The following is a 23,563-nucleotide window of genomic DNA, read 5'->3' as shown; positions in this document are numbered from 1 at the left end:
TTTTGGTAGAATTGTAGTCATCACTAAAAAGGTGTTGCTTCGCTGCTGGTTTTGTTGTTATATCGTCTCAGTCCAGTCAGCTCAGCCCCATTCTCAGCTTATTTCCAGCCTCAACCATTAAAGCCCGCTCAAACCACGCGGCTGGTCCACCAAAGGAACCCAGCTATTCGCAAGGCCATCTTCCTCCCGCAGAGACAGCAGGGACGGCAGCAAATCTTTTCGGCCGCCTGTCCCCCTCCCCACCGTTCCCTTGATAGGAGGATTGGTGTCACATGACCCCCCCCCCCCCCGCTGCCGGCAGGAGGTCGGTTTCTAGCGGCACAGCGACGAAGCCAGGCGTCAGTCAGGTCAGTCGGCTCGCTGGAGCGGACGGGTGGTGAGGGAGCCTGCGCACTGGTGCCTTAAAAATCGCCGCCCACACAATGTGGAACCGTAAGGGGGAAGCGGCTCTGAAGCGCGCTCGGCCGGCAAGCCCGGCCGAGGGGTTGCACACACCGGAAAAACGCGGTGTTTTAGGGCCGGTTGCTGATCCCGGCGGGCTCCATCCCCGAGAATGGGACACCGACCAGCTGTGTGATTTCCTCCGCAGCAAAGGATTCAACGACCCGGCGTTGTTGCGCTGCCTGCAAGGTGAGCGGGAAAAGGAATCGAAGGGAAGGCGGGGCCCCGCCGCTGCCACGTTACGGGAACGCTCGCCGGGAATTTCAACTTTTGCTGCCGCCGAATTAGCAGGCGCGGAGGGGACGCTCCCGTTTGCTCTTTCTTTCATTTTACTTTGTGAAGGGTTCGAGGGGAGGCGAAGGAGTCGGTAGACGGGATCCTGTGCAGCTCCACGAGGCTGGAGTTGGCTGCTTAAGTCAGAGTAGTGGGGGAAAAATAGAAGATAACGTGCGGTCCAGTTGATTCCGGTTTCTAGGCCTGAAGTACACAAAAAAGTGGTTTATTAATCCCTTCTTCCAGAGATATTTGTGAGACCTGCACCGTCGCCAAGGGTACATAAAGTCGGCCTTTCTGCTGGGAGCAGCAGGTGGGAATTGAACTTGCAGCCTCGTGGTCCAGGTCGCTGAGTTGTCCCAAAACTGCACGGAATTTGAATACCGTTGGGCTCCTCGGGATAATCTCAAATTAAACCAAATAATTATACCCATCCCCTGCAAGTAGTCTGTTGAGAAAATCAAAACAAAATTGAAAAAAAATAGAGACAAAAACATGGCACCTTAAATGGAAGTTGAGTCATGGCAACTGGAGTTCTTCCTTGTTAGGTTGAAACATTTCACTGCTCATCCAAGTCGCTTCTTCGGACTAAAGAAGCTACTTGGATGAATAGTGAAACGTTTCAGCCTAACAAGAAAGAAGTCCAGTTGCCATAACTCAACTTCCAGATAATCTCACCTGGATGACTGAGAATCTTTACAGATATTATAGCACCTTAAAGACTCGAACAGCTAGATTTTAGTGCGAGCTTTCCTGGATAAGAACTGTTTTGGTTTTGACTGAGAAATCGAAGTGATGCCTTCATCTCAAAGCTCTCAGAGCAGATGCTTTTTATCATGGACCATGTTACAGCTGAGGGAAGGCACTGAGTAAGGATTATAAAAACTGATGCCAAGTGAAACTAGTTAAAGGTGTCATAGGATTGTTAATTGTTTTTATTATACTCATGCAGTTGTTTTCCCTTTAAGAAAAAAAATCTCCCTGGTAGACCTTGAAGGTTGCTGGTTTCCTTCCTGTGTTGGATACAGAATAAAAGAGAAGAAAGAGTTCCTGTGGCAGGTTAAAACACAAAGCAAATTTTTTACAGCATGAGATTCTAAAACTGCAATCTTGCTCATGATTACTCAGAAACAAAGCCACTGTGCTCACTAGTAATTCCTCTGAAAAAAAATATTGTGTTGAGTCACTGAAGAGTGGGTAACCCAGTTGATCCCCACCTCTTTTTTACTAGATGAGGTGATTTAGAGATCTTGAAAAATTGCCCAGAGTTCTGGACACATTGTGTAGTTTTTGATAAAGGAATTCTTCTGTTGAATTTCCTGCTTGGCAGTCCTTGTTGCTCATTGTCAGTTTCCTAATTACAGCATGTAATTAGATTTCAAATTCTCTAATGATGAATTCTTTCCTTCTTTATCTAGCCGAGAGAAAGTGCTATAATTTTTGTTACCAAACGCAATGTTTGTTGATCATTTCTCTCTTTAATCTTTATGGAACAAGGGGTCTGCATGTGTAAATTGAGCCAGTAACCTGTAACATTACAAGCTTTGAGTGGCTAGGAGATAAGTTTGATATTGCACCTATTGATAAGCTGTTTTCATATCACTTTTGTTTATTAAATTATCTGTGAAGATAAGGTGATGACTGAGAAGTTCCAGAAGTTATCTGGAAGTTTGAGTCGTGGCAATTAGACTTCTTTCTTAGGTTGGAACTGAAGAAGCTGCTTGGATGAGTAGCAAAACATTTGAGCCTAATAAGAAAGAAATCTAGTTACTATGACTCAACTTCCAGTCATTGGGGATAGTATTTCCAGTCTTGATTTTTATAAGATACTTGGAAAAGGGCTTTTCAGAGGGTGTATGCAAATATTCTTGGCTGGGCTACCTTTTATGACTACTACTATATCTTTAGTTCAAAATCTGAGACAAGAACCTGGAGGTGTATAGTGTATAAGAACAAAATTTGGAAATGAACTACAGGGAGTAAAAAACTGTCATTTCCAGATATCCCAGTTGATCATCCAAAGGGAATAGGGTGTAGAAATGCAGTATTTTTCTGTTTGCTGAGCTGAGGAATAGAATCAGTTTCAGAGTTTAAAAAGTGAGGGGAGTACTACTTCCTTATCTTGACATTCTTGGAATGTCTTGTGCTGTTCTGTTCTGTGAGGAGGAACCCAAACAGAAAAATGTAGTAATTCATTTTACTTGGATCAATTAAAAACCATAAAGCAGTGAACTAACTTCAGATTTCTTTTGAATTCCTTATCAGAGTTTGTGTTAAACCAGAGTGAGGTGGAATTAAGTTTCTGAATGAACGAATCCAGAGGCAACCTCAACATTGTGTTGGGAGTAGTAGTAATCTGGTCTGAGCTCTTAATATTACTGGAATCTTACAATAATCTTTGCAGGGACTGCAGAAGTAAGGAAGAAATGTTTTAGGGTATATTTGTGCAGAGAAATAATTCTTCTTTACCTTCCCCATTCCAAAATGCTCTGATAATTTTCCTGTAACTTGGCATGGTATGGAGGGTAGTGTCTAGAAAACAGGAACATTTATTTCTTTTCCTTCTTCCTGTAACATTCCATTGCAATGCAGAGGAAGTCGTTTAACTTTGCAAAAATCGTCCCTTCCTATTAAACTTACTGTTGTCCCACTGATATTATTGAGAGCCAGTGTTGTGGAGAGTGTTGGACAAGGAGTGGGTTTAAATCCTACTCAGTGAGGTATGCCAATGGAGTAACACTCCCTGGATATCTCGCATGCCTTGAAAACCCTGTTACGGTTGCCATTACAGTAGTTGGAAATGACTTGATGGCACATAACATTTTTAAAAGACGTTAGGGCCTTTAACAGTGTGGTTCATTTTCTTCTATTGTCTTGTCTTTCCTACAGAGGTGTGTGTGTGTGTGTGTGTTTGTAGAGAGAGAGTTGAAAGAAGTTGGCCTGTTTTAGGCCTTAAAAGCACATTTTCCTCTATTTTAAGATATTTTTATTTCTGTACTACATAAATAAATTCTTGTCCTCCCCCTTCGGCTCAGAGAATCTCCGTAGAGTAATATCTGGTGTTTTCCTGGCATGGAAGGAGGCATAATTATGTCAGCTTTGGGAATTGGCTATATGAGGTAGACATCTCACTATGCTTAATAGAATAGGTAGCCTTGGGTTAAAATCCGAGTAAGTAAGTAAATAGGTAAACTGCTGTTATGAAACACCTGTGTCCTAAACATTAATGTTTTCTCTTTGAGGACTACAGTATTGTACATTTCAGAATTAGAGGCCTCAGTTATTGTCCTTTAAATACAATTTTGTCAATGTTACTTACTCTTTTAGGAGTAGAACTTTTTCATAACAAAATGAGAGTATGGTGTGGGATTGAGGGACCTTAGGACTCCTCGGATTGTGACATACTCTCTTTCTCTTTTCGCTTACTATTGGCAAAGCTAGCTGAGACTGGTGGGAAGTGAAAGTGCAACAAAAGCTGTAAGGCCACTGGTCAACGGTGTACTTCAGATACAGTACAGTAATTTAGAATGATATATTAATGTTGTACAACATTCTTATGCTTAATATTTTTCTTGGTTTTTGTATAATATTTGTCCAATTAATTTTGAGATATAATTTCAGGAATGTATTTAAGAAGTTAACAACTCTTTCTTATATTCCTTAGAAAATCAAATCAGTGGTTCCTCAGTGCTTTTCCTCACAGAATCTCATCTTACCGAAATGGGAATTAGGTAAGGGTAAATTTGTATTTTAGTTCCAAAATGAGTAATTCTGCTTTTAACAGCTGATTCAGTCTTTGTATGATTGTTAAACAAAAACAGATGTGATCATGATGTTGATCTCTTAACAGTGCTGCTGCTAAGTAAACAAAGGCAAAGAGCTTTAGACGGACCGTCCAGTGGCTTTCAATGGAGAAAACAAAAAATCACCAAAAATTAAGGACGCCTCAGAACAACACCAAATTAAGTTTGCGTAGGTTTCAGGAGGTGGCCTAACGATAGCAAGCATTTAAAACACTTTTCAAACAGTTTAAGGCACTTTTACAGGAGCGAAAATGGACTTTGCAAACCCATTCAAATGCATTGAGTCGGCTTCAATGCATTTCAATTGGGGAACCGCGTTTCCCTCAACGATGTTTCCTATGGGGATTTTTGCTTAAGGACGGCAATCCGTTCCAATTGGAACGGATTAACTGGTTTTCAATGCATTCCTATGGGAAATGGTGTTTCACAGAACGATGTTTCACAGAACGTTTTTTTTTAATCAATTAACATCGTTGTGCGAGGCACCACTGTACTTACAATGACAATATATTATTATTATTATTATTATTATTATTATTATTATTATTATTATTATTATTATTATTATTATTATTATTATTAAAAAGTTTAAGTGTAATATTGTAATCATATTTGATTATCTTTTTAACAGCATCAGCATGAATATGGTACAGTGGGGTCTCGACTTACGAACAGCTCGACATACGAACGTTTCGACTTATGAACCGCTCTCATAGGAATATATGGACTCGACTTACGAACTTAGATTCGAGTTACGAACTCTTTTTTTCCTTTTTTTTAAGCTAAGTCATCTTAGGTTAAAAGGAAAAAAAGAAAAAAATATCCCCCTCTAGTGGCAGAAGGCGGAATAGCAGCTTCCCATTAGTTTCTATGGACGAAAAGAGCAGATACGGATTAAATGGTTTTCAATGCATTCCTATGGGAAATGCAGATTCGACTTAAGAACTTTTCGACCTGAGAACTGCCTTCCAATACGGATTAAGTTCGTAAGTCGAGACCCCACTGTATATGCTTATATGTATTCTCTTATGATGGCAAACAGTTGGCACAGATTATAGCTAGAGGAGCTGGAAAATCCATATACTTTTTTCTTTATTATAGCTAATATGAAACTGTTAAATGAAATGTTGAAATTTTATTTGATTGTCTTTTTAACTGGGTATTAACATGAATATAGCATATGCTTATATTTGGTTTTCTCATTATGGTAGACTGTTGGCACAGTTTATACCTAGAGGATGCGGAAATATGCATATGTCTTTATCTTTACTATAGTTAATGTGGAAAATATAAATAAAGGAATTGTTTGTAAATCCACTATTTTTCACAATTGCTGCAGTTTGTAAAAAATAATTTCTTCCTTTTTTGAAAATCTTTTGCAAACTGGTGTGGAAACATTTATAGTTGCAATAGTTATATTTAAAGTTAAGTTCCATGTTAAATAAAATATTGAACTGTTAATTTAACCTGATAATCTGCTTGATTTTTTTCAGTCATATAGGAGTGAGAGTGAAGCTTCTGGATTGTCTGAACAAACTAACATTAAGTCATGCTGACATAATGAAGGTGAGAGAAAAAGTTTACATTAATTTGAAAGATTGGTTGGTGTCTGTTTTTGGACATAGTCTTTACTGATCTTTTTCTTCTCGAACTGTGATGCCAGCTAAACAAAATAAACCCAGAAGGGAATAAAAGTTGCCTTTCTAGATACTGCTTAGGAGATAAGCTGATATGCTACAGTTATTGGTGTGCAGCAATGACAGAAGCTCCCCTCCCATGTAAGAGTCTGGCAAGTATTATAAAGGAGTGTGGTAGGAGAGTAACAGCCAGTAGATATAGGGTTGGCAACTTCTTTGCTCCTGAAGGCTACATGTGGCAGTGGGTTGGGCGCCAGACATTTAGTCTTCCCTGACGTTGTACTGTACCTGCTCTAAAAACAACAGACTGTACACGCTCTGTCACTGCCTTATATAAACAGCTACACATACAGGCACTTTTTCTTAGCCATGTACAAGCATGGGAAGGTTTACACTACCATCCCTGCACAGTGAGATGTCTTCAGAAGAGGTGATTGTTCCAGATAGTACCAACATGTTCTCAACGTTTCAAGGCTTTTCTTGCTTGTGTGGAGAAGGTCAGACCTCGCTCCACCTCCAGAAGAGGGTCATGCTCCTCCATGTCCACCCAACAGATGCTTGGATTGTGGTCTGCTGTGAAAGATGTTGTGTGAGGAATGATGTGAGTAATCAAGTGCTCACCGAGACAGTTTTGGTGACTGCGTGCAGCTTACATGGGAAGCCAGCAAGGGTTATTGCAAGCATGGGGAAGCCTCCAGGTCAGCTTCAGACATAGCTCTGGGGCTGCAGTGAAACTGGCAAAAATTATTTGCTAGGAGCCTTTTGGTTGTATCATGGTTATTTCAGAGAGTAGAAGCATCCCTTTTGTTTGTGGATGGACAAATCTGGACCAACATCTATAAAATAAGACTTGGGAATAGAGCTAGTGTAGTGTAGTGGTTAACTGGGCTTTGAGGCAAGAAACCTGGTTTACATCCCTGTTTCCCCATGAAACTCATTGCATGATTTTGTGGGGCAGTCACAGTCTTGGCCTGACCTATCTCAGAATGCTGTTGTGAATAAGGTAGAGAAGGGGAGAGCTCCATGCACTAACTTGACCATGGATGATGTGTGAGTTGTAAATGTAACAAATTTTTGAAAACTCTCACTTGTACATGAGACAAAATACAGATATAGTTTGAGGACAGAAAGAAGGAAAAGGCATGTTTAGATTGTTAGCTATTCCATCATTTGCTAGTTTACTCAAATAAGCTTCCAGTTCTGTTAGAAACCTGAGAATTCTCTATCCTGTTTTTGTATTTTGCATTGGTATAGGTCTTTTGAGACTATAGCACTGTGTGTGAGGCCCCCAAGATGGAGGCCCTGGTAGGAGTGCCGTCGCTCCTGTCGAGGTCCCAACACACTCAAACATCTCCACCTCCTACACCACCGCGTCGGGAAGAGAAGGGAGTGGAGACCCCTGATTGGGGGAAAGAAACCTCAGAACCCCCTACGAAGAATAAAGGGGTAGACACTAGCGACCTCGTGTCAGCCCTGAAAGAGTTAAACATTGCCCCCAGGTCCGGGGGAACTTTGGCGGGAAAAAAGAGGGAGGAGATCGAAGCGGCGGTAGGAGATATAAGGGAAAAGAGGGAAGAGATACGAGGCGGTTGGGAATGGATCTGGATGGAAGATCTGTGGACCCACAAGTGGGAGCAGGTGTGGGTCCCACACGAGGAGGCTGAGAAGAGACGTCAGCTGGGTCTCAAGCCTCGTCCCTCGTATTGGGGAGAGACGGAGACCAAGGAGTGCAGACGAAAGCTGAGGGAAGAGAGAGAAGCCATAGCCCGTGAGTTGGAGAGGAAAAAGGCATGGTGTATAGCCGAGTTACAGAAGCTGGGGGGTTTCCCGGGCCATGGATGGCCGACGATGGAGAGGGGTCATCTTGGGGGGACGAGCGGGGATGAAGAAACAGTTCTCCTAATTGTTTTAGAAGAAGAACTGAATCCCATTCCTGGTGCTGTGAAACCCTTAACAGGACCATGGAACATGGAGAGCACTAATCCGTTCATAAACAGTTTGTGGACACCTTTGAAACCGAGTTTGGAATTACAAGAGTCTTTGAACCCCTTTTTGAACCCCCATCCTCTTAATGTTGATGTAGCAATAAACACAGAACCGTTTGATTTGTTACCACCGTCTCGTCCTTTATTGGAGGTGCCGACAGCTCCTGAAAATGAACCCTCACACTGTGCATATGCCTAGTGATTGTTCTGGCTGGGGTATTCTGGGCATTGTAATCAAAATAACTTTCCCAAGCTTTGTATGAGTCGCAGCATTGATCTCACTTGGTAAGTGATTAAAACCTTTTTTCATTCTATCATCACCGTCTCCGTATTTCAGCATAAAATTTGAGAAACGTAAAGTTTTTTTTCTATTTCAGAGACTTATTTTTGTAACATGTTCATGTTGTTAGTGTTCATAGGTCACATATTACATATGTTCTAAATTTTCTTTGTTTTTCAGGTATTTAATGACCCAATCCATGGTCACATTGAAATGCATCCTCTTCTTGTTAAAATCATTGACACACCTCAATTTCAGCGTCTACGATACATTAAACAATTAGGTGGTACCTATTATGTTTTCCCAGGAGCATCACACAACCGCTTTGAACATTCTCTTGGGTAAAGAGTACACTCTTCTCTGTTGATCTTCTCTGTGTTTTTTAATTGAACTGCAATATGCAACTTTCGCTCTCTACAGTTGGTGAATTTTAGGAATTTTAATAACTACAGTCCCATGAATTGCATAGCAGTTTGAATAAACCTGGTAGCGTTTTGCTGTTGTATTGCAATGATGAACTGGCAGATGTGTGTTTTATTTTGTAAATGCAGCATTCAAGAAATTGAGCACATCTCTTGCCTTCTTTCAACAGAGTTGGTCACCTGGCAGGCTGTTTGGTTCGGGCCCTGCAAGAGCGGCAACCAGAACTGAATATAAATCAGCGGGATATTTTGTGTGTCCAGATTGCTGGTCTTTGTCATGATTTGGGTAAGCTGCTTCTCTGTTATCAAAATTGTATGTCTAGGTTGTATAGATTAGAGAGTTGGAACATCTGATTGCAGAGCCCAGAGCTGGGAGTTAAAATTCCCAGTTTCTGCAAGATGATCCAGTGGAGATTACCTGAAACATGTGTGGTGTTGGGGTTGTGTACCGTGACATGTATATGGCCTTGGGTTAGCTAAATAGTTCTGGATTGCCACCAGAATGAGGGACTTCTGAGTACTTTATAGCTAGAAAAATCTGAGAGGGTTGCCACAAATAAGAATTGATGTTGTGTATTATATATACTGTTGTAAAATGTTTTGACAGATATATCTGCATACTTTGTTAATCATTTCTCACTCATTTTACTTAAGTATAAATGAAAACTGAAAATAGATCTTGATGCGCTATACAGTTGTTAAGAAAATGAGGACTGTGTATGTCTAAGTTGTTGCCTGTAAAATGCCAGCTGCCACAGCGGCAGATTGCTATGATCAGCTTCTTCCTGGACCATCCCTCTCCAGTGTGTCTGGGACAGAAGGCTTGCATACTTCCATGTTCCTGATGAGAATATTAGCTGCTTGATAGCAGTTGACGACTCATCATGAGTTCATAAACTGAAGATTTGCCCAGATAAAATAATAAGAATTTTAATAACTTTTGAACTGCAGAGCTGGAAGGGACCCTATGAATCATATAGTCCAGCCTCTCTCAAGGAGGCACAGTGGGGAATTAAACTCCCAACCTCTGGCTCTGCAAGCCAGAGTCCTAAGCCACTGAGCTATCCACCAGTTCTAGACATATTCTAGTTTCGTAGTAGTTCAAGCATTAGGGTGGTCCTGCTCCATGTTATGTCTACAGGTGAGCTGAAGTGAGGTGGATGCAAATAACGGGCCTTCCCAGTGGTGCTGCCCGGGAGATCCAGAATTCCCTAAAGACCGTGAAATACATCTCAATAAGTGGTTGTGTAGCATTCTATTTTAATTCTGCCCTTTCCAGGATATCTTGCTGCAACTTATATTTAGCTAAATGTTATTTTGTTTTATGGTTAGATATTTCATTGTGATTATTATCTTGCCTTTTATTATTATTAAATAATATTTTTCCAGCATTATAATTATTATATTATCTTTTAATGTTGCAAGTTACCTTAGGTCCTTTTTAAGGTGGATAAAAATATTTTAAATAAGTAAACAAATTATTAACCATTCTGGGGAATAAAAGAAGAGTTTGATCAAATTGGCTGAAAATTTATCGTATGTTTCACATTACCATTGTTGAAAGAAGTACCAAAACAAATACATATGACAAGTGTATATATACTTCCCTCAGCTGTGTGGATGACCAGCACGCTTCTTACTTTTAGGTCATGGACCATTCTCCCATATGTTTGATGGAAGATTCATTCCACTTGCTCGTCCAGACTTCAAATGGAAGGTGCGTGTGCTACATGCCAAATAATAGACAGTGAATAGTATTCAATTAGTATTCTAAAAACTGCTAGGTTTGAATTATGGCCTGTTTGTGAGCAATTTCTTATAGTTCCCAGACATAAACTGGGAGACTAAGTGAAGATTCTTAACATGTTTCTATGCTTGCATTAGGTGGGATTGATGGAACTGTGTTTGAGTGCATGTTTATTGTTAGTTATTAACTGGATAAGACTACTAAAACTCATTTTTAACAGCATGAAAAGACTTCCGTTGATATGTTTGAGCACTTGATCTCTTCCAACAAGCTGGGTCAAGTCATGGAATATTATGGCCTTGATCTGAATGAAGATATGGACTTCATCAAAGAACAAATAGCAGGACCCATTGATACAGAAAGAGAGAATTTTTCGGTGAGTCTCATTCTCTACCTCTCCAGATGTTGTTTAAATGTTAGCAAAGTGCTGTTATCCTTGTGAAAGGCTAGGGATGGCCAGCAGAAGAGACAGGAGCCAAAAATGGAAGATACATGAAATACTGTTTATTCATTTAGGTGGGTTGTGTACATATTTTTGAAATGCTAGCATGGAGCATGGAAAATTAAGCCCTGTTGCATATTGAGGATTACATGGAAAGTGAGAAGGCAGGAAGAGGCCCAGGTTAGAAGCAGAGCATACACATTGCATAGAAAATGTCCCAGGGAGAGAAAGGTTAATAGAGATGTTAAAGTTTACCTATGACTCTGGAGCAGAGTAGATAGTACTGAGTTAAGAGGTGCATGGTCGTAGCAGTTCATACTCAAAAAAATGTTGCAAGTACCATTGAGATTGGTGCAGCTTCTTCTCAGACGGGGGTGAAGGATTGCAGTACTGAAAATATGACTAGTCATTAAAGAGACTGAAATCCAGTTCTGTGGTGAAGTTTTCTTTTTTTCAACTGCTGTTCCCAGAATCCCTCAGCCTCTAACCAAGGTGGCCAGGGAACACTGGTAGTAGTAAGTTAAAAAGATAACTTTTCTCAAGGTTTTCTGAAATCTGTAATGTAATGGCTTTGAGCTCAGCTGCTAGAACAAGCAGAGGCCTGCCTCCATAGATCTTTTAGGTGCTAACTGAAAGTTACATGCAAATAGCACCATAATAGGTCATCCTATATGCTGGGACAGGAAAAAAGTGTTTAATTTACAATTATGTATGTATTTTGAAAAAAGTGATTTTAATCATCAGAGTCATATTTTAACCCTCAGAATTGGCAATGTGATTAGTTCCATTACATGAAAACTACTGCCTAAAAACCTTTCTTCGGTACCAATTTGGTGCCATGGTGGACTGGTTCATTTCAATGTGGTATTTACTTGACCTTTTTCTTTTTCTTTTTTGTCCAGTGGCCTTACCGTGGGCGACCTGAAGAAAAGAGCTTTCTTTATGAGATAGTGGCTAACAAAAGGAATGGTATTGATGTTGATAAATGGGATTATTTTGCCAGGTACAAAGATTTCGGTGGTCATTTGAAACAGTTGAAAGGCCTTTGCTGCAAATACATGGTGTACTAGTGCTTGCAAACCTTCTTTCAATTAATCGAAGGTATTAAGCAGTGGCTGGGTAGCTCATGGTTTAAGTATCTGGCTATTCAGTTCCCCACTATGTATCCCAGAAGAGCCAGGTTGTGTGGCCTTGAGTAAGCTGCACAGTCCCAGGATGCCCATTGAAGAAGGGAATGGTAAACCACTTCTAAGTGATCCGTACCTAGAAAACCCTGTAAAGGATTCCTATAAGTCAAAAGTGACTCAACAGCATACTGTTGTTGTTGTTGTTGTCGTCCAAAAACACTAGGCACAGTCAATCAAAATTATAGAACATCGACTGGAAGTATGTAGCATACGAGTTTTAACATAACAACAACAACGGTAATAATAATAAACACCAGGCACAGGCAATCAAAATTAAAAACATTGACTTGTGTTATGTAACATACAAGTTTTAACCAAAACCCTAAGTATTTGTTAAATATTGACACATTATTGTTTTTGTTGTTAAGGTTAATTTTTTTCTTTTTTCCCCCCATTTTCAATCGGGTAAGGAAATACAGCGAAGGGGGTTTGGAACAGGGTACTGGGGTAAATATAAAAATGCTTCACACTTACCTTGCCATTTTTTTCTAAGCCTTTAAACTCTACAATTATAACATATCTACTGTCTTATAATTTTAACCCATTCATGTTCTCATCTCTCATCCAATTATACAAAGGTTACCACTTTTTTCTAGCTTCAGCAATTTCTTTGTCTTTTAATACTTCAGTTAAAATATCCATCTCTGCTGCTTTGATTTTTTTTTATTAACTTCTGTTTGTTCAAATTTAAAGTGAATGGGATATATAGTAATAATTGAATGTCCTTCATGAATTTTTATTGACTAATATTTATAAGTAAATTAAAAGCATTGCACAATATTTGTACTAACAAATTAAATACAGTGTGCCTCGCACAACGAGTGCCTCACACAACGATAAATTCACACAACGATGGCTTTTCCTGAAAAATTTGCCGCCTCACACAACGATGTTTCCTATGGGGAATTTTCGCACAACGATGTCCCTTTTCGCCCCTGTAAAAGTGCCTTAAACTGTTTGAAACCTGTTTTAAATGCTTGGCATCGATAGTCCAGCTTGTGAAATGTATGCAAACTTAATTTGGTGTTGTTCTGAGGCGTCCTTAATTTTTGGTGATTTTTTGTTTTCTCCATTGAAAGCCATTGGACAGTCCGTCCAATGGCTTTCAATGGAGAAAACAAAAAATCACCAAAAATTAAGGACGCCTCAGAACAACACCAAATTAAGTTTGCATAGGTTTCAGGAGGTGGGCTAACGATAGCAAGCATTTAAAACACTTTTCAAACAGTTTAAGGCACTTTAACAGGAGCGAAAATGGACTTCGCAAACCCATTCAAATGCATTGAGTCGGCTTCAATGCATTTCAATTGGGGAACCGCGTTTCCCTCAACGATGTTTCCTATGGGGATTTTGGCTTAAGGACGGCAATCCGTTCCAATTGGAACGGATTAACCGGTTTTCAATGCATTCCTATGGGAAAGGGTGTTTCACAGAACGATGTTTCACAGAACGTTTTTTTTTTTTACCAATTAACATCGTGCGAGGCACCACTCTACATATTTTTAGGGAATGTATTGAAACAGAGTTAATTGATACATTTTGGCAATTGATTTAGACATTTGCTTTCATATTATATAGAACAAATTGTTGGTCATAAAATTCCATATAATTGCCAGGGAGTCCTTTTAGATGTTTTTGGTATAAGTCATGAATATGACAGATTGACACTTGAAATGATCACCAACTTGATAACAGCAACTAAAATATTTGTAACTTTTTACTGAAAAATATATTTCTGGCAGAAGAGTATTCTTGGTGCATTAATTAATCTATTTTAATTGTTTTTTAAACAGTCTCATGAATATGAAGATGTTTCTTCTGTATTTATAATAACAAATTTTGGAAAACTGAATCAGATTCATAACTGAATGACTTTCTCTGGTTTTGGAATGTTTAGGGATTGTCATCACCTTGGAATTCAGAATAATTTTGATTATGAACGATTCATCAAATTTGCCCGGGTCTGTCAAGTGAAAAAGCAAAAACATATTTGTACCCGTGACAAGGTATGCTTCCTTGAGGAAAATTTGAGTGAGAGTGGAGTCATCTTTTCAGTGGCATTTTGGAAAATTCTGCCAATTATTGTTAAGTCACTTAATTCCTACTGTTCTTTCCAGCCAGAATAGGAAGTATTACCTTACTTTGCACGTCGATCACTTGCTATGAGGTGGGTTAAACTGTAAGGCAGTGGCTTGTCCAAACTACCCATTGAGCTTCATGACCGTGTACATGGGGCTCTTGTGAATCTGAATTCCAGCTAAACGTCTCTGCCTGTGTATTCTCAAAGGCTTTTACGGCTGGGATCCGATGGTTGTTGTAGGTTTTCCGGGCTGTTCGGACATGCTGTGGATATTTGTGACCTGTTTAGCATCCAGAACACAGCCAAACAGCCCAAAAAACCTACAACAACCTTCTCTGCCTGTCTTTATCAAATTGAGAAACACAACTCTAAAGCAGGGATATGCATTCAGATTCAGAAATATTTAGAATTCACCAAATAATGCCATATTCAGATAATTCTGAATATTTCCAAATCTGATTGTTCTAAATATCTGTAACAATAATTCTTAATATTTGGAGTCCCATTTATTCCTAGAGGTTAGAAAGCAAAATGTCCTGTCCTCATCAGTTCAGTTTTTGTAAATTGAAGCCTGTGGAAACCATGACATTTCTTCTGAATCTGGTTGTAAGCTTAACTGCTGTCCAGAAATTACTGGCACTTCTATTGTTCTTTGAAACTTTAGCTATTGTACTGAAAGCAACATGAATTATTTCATGAATCTGAAAAAATTGTCTTCCTAGAACCAGAATCTAAGAAACCTACAGACGTGTCATCTGTTTTTTCGTAAATGGTATTTGTTTACTCATTATGCAAACAGCTATAAAGGTACATGGAACATTCATAATTCCCATGCTTTAGTTTGAAATGGTATTTATGATTCAGGTTTTAATCAGCTTTTTTTGTTTCTTACCTTTCACTTTATTAAACTTAAACCACTTGTTCCAGAAATGTTTTAAAATGCTATAAGTATGTTAGTTCTCATCTATATGTTTTAATCTATTTTATTTTGGAATTTAGGAGGTTGGGAATTTGTATGACATGTTCCATACACGGAACTGCCTTCACCGCAGAGCCTACCAGCACAAAGTTGGCAACATCATTGAAACCATGTAAGTATGTGTCACTGATGAAATAATTCCTAGCTGTCATTTAAATTATAGGAGTTTTAATAGATTAGATGTGAATTTTTTTGCTAGTAACTAGCTTTTAGAAGATACAGTGATGCTTCGCAAGACGAATGCCTCACGGAATGAAAAACTCAAGACGAGAGCATTTTGCAATTTTTATTTATTTATTTATTTTGGTGACTCGCAAGACGAATTTTTCTGTGGCCGTGCTTCGCAAGACAATCCCCTCCCTTTTTTTTGGTTTGGCTTAAATCGCACAACCGTTAGTACCGCGCTTCACAAGATGAAATTTTTCACAATACGATACTACTTGCGGAACGAATTAATTTCATCTTGCAAGGCATCACTGTACACGTAGTTTAGCTGTTTGTGTCTGTAAAGACAAAGGGTGCCTTCTCTGCTGTGTTGTGCATCATCAGAATTTGTGTTTATATTAAAAATTATTCTTTAAGTTTTAGTCAGATGTGCTCTTCTACTGTATCAAATTATCAAAACTGATCTACCCTAAAATTCAAGTCTGTAGCTCAGTTTTTTTTTATTCTTAGTGGGTGAAGTGAGTGACACTCTGCTCTTCTACTTAATCACTGTCTTCATTTAGCAGAGGTTATTATGACACTTGTTCTTAGTATTTTTATTATATTTTGTTATCTGTTGATTATTAATGCTTGATTTCATTGTTATATGATATACTGGCTCATTGTACACCAGAGACAGTGTTAGAATAAATATTTAATATATTTTAGTAGATGTAAAATAAATACTTTTGCTGACAAAAAGTGTGAATTAAATTTGGTTTGAGTTTCACTAATCTTTGTTTAGCATTGCTACTTTCTGCTAATTTCTGGTTATTTTAGTTTGGAAACATCAGTTTTCAAAAATAATCTGGAGTGCCTGATTTTGAGGTATTCTGAAGTTATGAATTAATATCTGTTTGTTTCATGTTTTCAACCAGGATTACAGATGCCTTGTTAAAAGCTGATCCGCATATCACAATAAAAGGCTCTGGGGGAAAAGAATACAAGATCTCTACAGCACTTCAAGATATGGAAGCCTACACTAAGCTAACAGGTATGGGCCATGGTTACAGTCATTAATGGGTAGTGATCGTATCAGACATTGGTTTGACACCCTATATACTAATCACAGCTGTTTGGGAGGTATTAAAAGTATTTACTCTGTCGTTCTAGGTTCTTTAACACTGAAGTAATGCATTAGAAATACTTTGTTTGAAACCACAGGTTGGATCCAAGATTTGATTCCACTTATGGTAGTAGTGGGAGTTCCTTGTAGAATGTTTCTGCTGGCAAGAAAGGTGTGCATGATCTTGTTAACTTCAGCAGCTCCTGGTACCATCTCCTATTGCAGTGGATCGTTGCCCCAAGTCTTTGGAGTACACAGAGGGAGGGCTACAAGGAGAGGAAAAGTGGTTAAACATCTGTATGGTTAAACATTCGGGCAAGTGGGTTGGTCCACAGGATTAGAATCTTTATTGATGAATGACCCCTTCAGTTCCCAGGAGGCAAAGATAGTTTTGTACCGTATGTATTAGTTTATTAATTATTTGCATTATAGAGAACTGCTGGATAACTCAGTGGTTTGGGTCCCTGGCTGTGGAGTCAGAGGTTGGGAATTCGATTCCCCACTGGGCCTCCCTGACGGGTTGGGCTCAATGATCCATAGAATCCTTTCCAGCTTTGCAGTTGCTAAGATTATTATTATTATAAATTATAATGTACAGTGGTGCCTTGCACAACGGGCGCCTCGTAGAGCGATGAATTCGCTCTACGAGGGCGGTTTTGCGATCGCAAAACGGTGCCCACATAGGGCGAAAATCGCAGAGCAAAGGTCGGTAAGCGGTTCGGCGGGTCCAAAATGGCCGCCGGAAGCCCCAAAATGGCCGCGCACAGCGTTTTCGCGCCTTCGTTAAGCGAGGGGAGGGCGCTAAAATGGCTGCCGGCCATAGGGAAGCATCGCTGAACGGTGAGTATTCGGCCCAGTTGGAACACATTAAACCATGTTTAATGCGTTCCAATGGCTTTTCCTGCCCCGTTCAACGATGCTTTCACACAGCGAGGGTTAATCCAAAACGGATTAACCTCGCTGTGTGAGGCACCACTGTACTAATGTTAGTTTGACTTAGATGTTTTAAATGGTCTTAATTTAATTTTCTTTTCTATATATATATAATTTGTTTTAAAGGCTACCTCATTCTCAGTTTCTGGGAGAAGGGTGGGATGCAAATAAATAAAATTTCAAATTTTTGTGAGTTTATACTCCTGCAAGTATTAAGAACAATATTTTTTGCAATAGAGTATTCTATGTTGAAAACCTGAAACATCACTCATTCTATCTTAAAGTCTGTATCTTTTACTCAGCAGATGGACCCAAAGAAGGGCCTTTGTTTAATTCCAAATTAATGTCAGAGGAAGAAGGTCCACTTAGTCTCGGTCTTGACACCATTCAAAGACATCAACTTTGGTTTCCTATAGTTGGAACAGGACAGAATGTGGGTTTTATTTGTGGGTTGAATTCTATGAATATACAAGGGAAAATTCGGATTAGGCTCTAATTACAGATGTATAAAACACAAATCTGGGAAATCACAGATTGTATTTTTCAAGTATGTAAAATCCAGTGCCCAGCTAGCTTCAGTGACTTCTCATTTTTTTGCTTAATATTGGCAGATGAGATCTTTCTAACAATCCTCCACTCTGATAAACCAGAGCTGAACGAAGCACGGGAAATTTTGCGTAAAATAGAGAGACGTGATCTCTATAAGTACCTTGGGCAGACTCAGCCTCCAGAGGGCAAGGAAATCCCAAAGGTGGGTACAGTTTCCTATAGTATATTGTTCCATTCTTACTGTGTTACCAACCTGTTTGGCTGCAGTCATAGGGTAATGTATTCCTGACTTTGGTTGTACTGCTGGTACTTAAAAAAAGCTTCCTAGCTCTTTCCATTTCAGAGCATCCAGTAACAGAAGGCAATTTTGATGATAGATTAGCATATAGTACTGGCTATGAAAAAGTGGGACATGGTGGCACTGCATATCGGAGGTTGTTGATATTTCTTCCGGCAATCTTAATTCTGGTTTGGGATTCATCCAGTCCTGCCTTTTGCATTATGTATTCTGCATATAAGTTAAATAAGCAGGACTGCAACTCCCAGAAACCCTGGCCGGTATAGCTAGTGGTGAATGGTTCTAGAAGTTTTAGTCCAAGAACATCTGGGGACCCAATGTTGGGAAGCACCAGCATAGAGCACTGGTTCTTAACCTTGGGTTACTCAGGAGTTTTGGACTGCAACTCCCAGAAGCCTTCACCACCAGCTATCCTGACTGGGGTTTCTGGGAGCTGCAGTTCCAAAGCATCCGAGTAACAAAGGTTAAGAACCACTGGCATAGAGTTTGCTCACACTGTGTTCTGGCTGACTGCTTAGTGATTGTTGGGGATATATTTGGCTGAGGCTGCTTGAGTGATCTCAAATCCCTCAAGCCACTCATTGGAATCTTTAATATTTAAGATATTGAATACCTCACTCTTCAGTCACAAGTATTTTATCATAGTAATACTGTACTGTCTTAGCAATAAAATCATATAATTCCATGAATAAAACTATCAAAAGATTGTAACACTCCATGTCAGGCAAAAAGTGAAAAAGCTCTCCTCTATCCAGGAGCAGTATGATAAACTATCTGCTGAAATAGTTGAGGCTAAGCCAAAAATACTTCCTGAAGATGTTGAATTGCAAGCTGTTCCGTTGAAAGCTGAAGACTTTATTGTTGATGTAAGTATGTGTTTTTTAAGAAAATATTTAATATATTCTAAGAAATCAAACTAAGCACAACTTACTTAAGTATTTTTTTAAATTTGCCTATGTGAAGGTTATCAATATGGATTATGGAATGAAAGAGAAGAACCCTGTCAATAACGTACACTTCTATTGTAAATCTGACATCAATCATGCAGTCAAAATTACAAAAGAACAAGTAAGTAGAGGATTAGATGGCATTTCTCACAAGTTTATGCTGGCTTTTCAGAGAATGATCTAACCCTGTGTGGAAATGTCTGAAAAATGGTATGCAAGTTAGCAACACAATTCCTACATAAGCTGTGTTATTACTGCTGACTGTAACTTAGCTTTAAAGTAAAATTTCTGTACATCAAACTTTAGCATCCTTTTAAATGAGCATTGTTGTTTTTATGTCATTTTGGAGTGCTGCGTGAATAAAGGTGGTATAGTAAGTAGTTCTTTGGCCAGAAAGCTGGTGGCATGCATACATCAAACAGTGTAAGTTGCTGCAACGAATTGCTGCTAATTAACAAGATGCCAGTCATGTTCCTGGTTGTGGGCTACTCATACGACCAGGTGCATGAAAAGGAATACAGCCAGCACCTTGTTAATAAGTGGCAGTGCCCACCACAAATTACATGATGCCATTTACAGGCATGGAAATCACCATTAAGATTCTCACTGCTAGAATTTACTCTGAAAAAAATTATAAAGTGAGAGGGGTGTTTCTGTCTTAATTCTCTTTACCTTCTGTCTTAAGGTTTCAAAGCTTCTTCCAGAAAAATTTGCAGAACAACTAATCAGAGTGTATTGTAAGAAAACTGATGAAAAGATTATTTGTCTTGCTACAAAACATTTCATTCAGTGGTGCATAAACAATGATTTCACTAAACCACAGGTAAGAAAACCTTAGCTGACTACGGGTTTTATATTTGAAGTGTGTTGTCTCCAGATTTGAAAAACATTGACAACAGAGTGCCAATCGATTCTGAATATGTGTGTACAGGTACTAATCTAGTTGATTTTGTGAGATCTCTTTTGTCCTGTACCTGTTATTTCTTATGCATTCTGATGGACTTTTCCATAGATTGTTTTAAAGTAGGGGTGAGCAAATGTGTCCCTTCAGATGTTGTTAACTTCCAAGTCAGCGCATATTTCATTGTTGATTTTGTCAGCTACAGCGAATTAGAATCTGACAACACGTAGAGAGCCACAGTTGCCCACCCAGGTGGAGGATGTAGGTGGGAAGGGAACACATGTTTCTGTTTTTATACATATTTTAAGTATTTATGATATTTAGATGTTGCAACCCAAGAGACTTGATTTTTTAAAAACTATTATTAAAATGTTCATATGAATCTTGAATAATTCCATATTTCTTTAAAGTACTGTACAAGAGATTAGTACAAGCTGTTAGACCTGTTTAGAACCCTAACAATCCCAGAAATTTAGGAACGACAATAGCTGCATTATAAAAACAACTGTAACAACATTATCACCAGTTTTACATCTACTGTGTTTTGTGAATGGCACAATTTTCAAATGAAGATATTAACTATATACAATTACATTATGATATATCCTTCAAGGAAGGAGGGAATATCATCACAAATAAATGTGGAACAGCATTATTCACCCACTACAGTGGTGACTCGCAAGACGATTGCCTCGGGGGAGGAAAACCCCGCAAGACAATTGGTTTTTGTGATCGCTATGGTGCTTCGCAAGACGGTTTCTTCTATGACCATGCTTACCAAGTGGTTTTTTTATTTTTTGCAAGACAGCGATTCTCGCAGAATGAATTACATTCCCCTTGCGGGGCACCACTGTACTTTCTTCCCATTTTAGAATGGAAGGATAGTGTGTAACTGTCCAGAATCTTATTAGATGTTCGTGCATGTTTAAGAGCAGTTCCAGAAATTATTGCAGCCAATTGCAAATAGTTGCTAGGTGCATACCAGGTGCCTGCCTGTGCACAGGATTAGCCATACAACCAGCACTTTCATCAGTTAGCTGCAAATATGTCTATGAATGCTCTAATGCATACACAAACATCAAATACAGTATTTTGGACACAGATACACAGTTGCGGATTCTTCTTGGAACATAGCATGTAAAGTAGAAGTGTATAGATTTGTGGTTTTTGGACTACAGCTCCAAGAATTTCCCAGGCAGGAGAGCCTGTAAGGAAGTCCAGAAAAAAAGTCTGCATACCTTAGTGTGAACAAACATCTTGATGTCTTATTCTGCCCGTCATAAGATATGATAAAAGAAAGAATTGAACAGTTGGCTTCCAGCAGAATCCTAAGTTTCTTCAATTTGATGTTTTGATAGGATGGCGATGTGGTTGCTCCTGAACTTACTCCAATGAAGCCAGGGTGGAATACAATTGAAGATGATGAAAGGAATGGTGCAAAGGAAGCCAGTAATACATCAACATGCAAAAAACTTTTTAATGACTGAGTTATGAAAATGATTTTTTAAACATATGCACAACATGTAAACAATACAGATAAATTTTTATCATGTTTTGTTTTCAAATAAGAGTATTTTGTAAAATAATAGAATCAGTCTGCACCGTTCATTCTGGAAAACTGCAGTGGCAAAATGACTTAGTGTACATATTGTAAAGCTGTGGCTTTTGCAGCCTAATCTCTCGAATTGCCAAGACACCGTTCATCACTAGCTGAATACCCCCTTGTTGCGTTAGAGAAGTAAGAATTGACTTCTGAAAATCTTTAATACATAGAATTTAAAAAGAGAGACCGGCCTATTGTTTTAACACATTTCATAAAATCAGCAACATGCTATACTTACCAGGAGAAAACACTATATAAAAATGGCCAGAATCCTTTTGTTGTTCATTTAAGATTTGTGTAATTTGCCATGGCTAATTGATGGTGCATTGCAGCACACCTCAGCACAACAAGTTGCACAAACTTGACACAAACACCAATATTCGGCAGGGGGAAGACTAGAACTCATGCCACTTTCCTTATATTTTATTAGAAAATGTACATGATCATTTTAGAAAACCCTCCATCATTCCCTTCAGTCATGAGACAGCTGAATGTGCATTAACTCAAAGATACTATATTTTTAAGTATTTTGAAATATTGCTGCTTATTTTTTTATTAACTATTAGAAATATTGGCAGTGGTAAAGCTACTAAGTACATGGTAGCCTTTGAATGTAAGATGCAAGAAGTTGTTTAGAATCTTAAAGGAAGATGTACATGTTACAAGGGGATTTTGCCTCCCTATGTTTCAAATTAACTAGAATGAATAGATGCAGAGCACTCTGGTGGGGAAATGGTAAAGAACGTAAACGTAAGATTTTCAGTTTCTTGCCAGGCTTATGTACAGCATTTTGTACAGCATGTACCTTTTGTTTTCCTGTTCTGGAATGTATGTGTCTTTTGTTTTAATGGTTTCAGTCCTGTTGGAATGGATACGAAGGAAGTCATTTTATCAGTTCCTGAATTAGTGGACCCATATTCAGTTTCCTTTCTGGGGACTAGGAATGATCTGCTCTGGGCACTATGAGCCATTCCTTTTTCTTTCTTTCTCTCCCCCCCTCCATACTATCAGAACTGGGGTTCAAAAGCCAAAGGTTGTGAACATTTTTGCAAGTGCAGAGAAACCATCCGACTCTTAGATATTCCCTTCCAAGATGAGACCTTTGTCTGTGAGTGATCCAAACATTCTGATGGTATTTGCTGTACCACCATAGGATTGCAGAGTTAGTGGCCAAAATCCTGTTTCTTAGTAGTAAAACACAGTAATGTTACTCCCATTAAATTAATGGGGTTTAAGTGAGCCAACTCCTCCATAGGTTCCATGAATTTAAATGGGCCTACTCTGACTGTAACTTATTTTAGCATAGTAAGTCGTAGTTAGAATATGCCCCTTTGAATCAATGGAATTTACAGAAGAGGTGACCCACTAAATCCCCATTAACTCAGTGGGCCTGCTCTAGTTGATTTATTACACTAAGTGCAGGATTTTGGCCAATATCTTACATTTCCATAGATAAGAATAGTTTATTGTTTGTTTGAATTATATGATGTGCAATTTATACTGAAAAAATATGATTCGTATATGAGAAATGTGCTGCTAATTGTGAGAACTTGGATTTCATCCTTGGAGAAAGTTTCATTCTCTTCCAGCCGAGATTTTCAGAATGCTATCTTTAAGTTACACTTTACTATAAAGAGGGACAAGGCCACGCACACACCCCATCTCTAAAGTAATACTGAATTTCCAAACTTGTAAATGTTACAAATACTGTATTTTGCATATCTGAGTGTGAATCTTTCTCTATATTCATTTTGACTTAGTAATAAAAACTTACCTTGATGTTTAA

The 23,563-nt window shown here is 38.8% G+C and overlaps 1 protein-coding gene across 1 annotated transcript; it reads left to right on the top strand.

Moving 5' to 3' along the window:
• Nucleotides 1–325: 325 nt before the first annotated feature.
• On the top strand, nucleotides 326–23,563 carry SAMHD1 (SAM and HD domain containing deoxynucleoside triphosphate triphosphohydrolase 1). The gene is made up of 16 exons (XM_020782412.3): nucleotides 326–630; nucleotides 4,379–4,445; nucleotides 6,011–6,083; nucleotides 8,600–8,760; nucleotides 9,012–9,127; nucleotides 10,488–10,558; nucleotides 10,809–10,964; nucleotides 11,933–12,033; nucleotides 14,115–14,223; nucleotides 15,297–15,388; nucleotides 16,359–16,474; nucleotides 18,091–18,230; nucleotides 19,082–19,192; nucleotides 19,290–19,394; nucleotides 19,959–20,096; nucleotides 21,533–23,563. Exons 1-16 carry the CDS (start codon nucleotides 423–425, stop codon nucleotides 21,659–21,661), a joined length of 1,893 nt encoding a protein of 630 aa, XP_020638071.2. The 5' UTR covers nucleotides 326–422; the 3' UTR covers nucleotides 21,662–23,563.

The sequence above is a fragment of the Pogona vitticeps genome, chromosome 4 (genome assembly GCF_051106095.1).
Source record: "Pogona vitticeps strain Pit_001003342236 chromosome 4, PviZW2.1, whole genome shotgun sequence".
Lineage (NCBI taxonomy): Eukaryota > Metazoa > Chordata > Lepidosauria > Squamata > Agamidae > Pogona > Pogona vitticeps.
The sequence above is the reverse complement of the archived record's forward strand: the minus strand, read 5'-3'. Positions and strand labels throughout refer to the sequence as shown.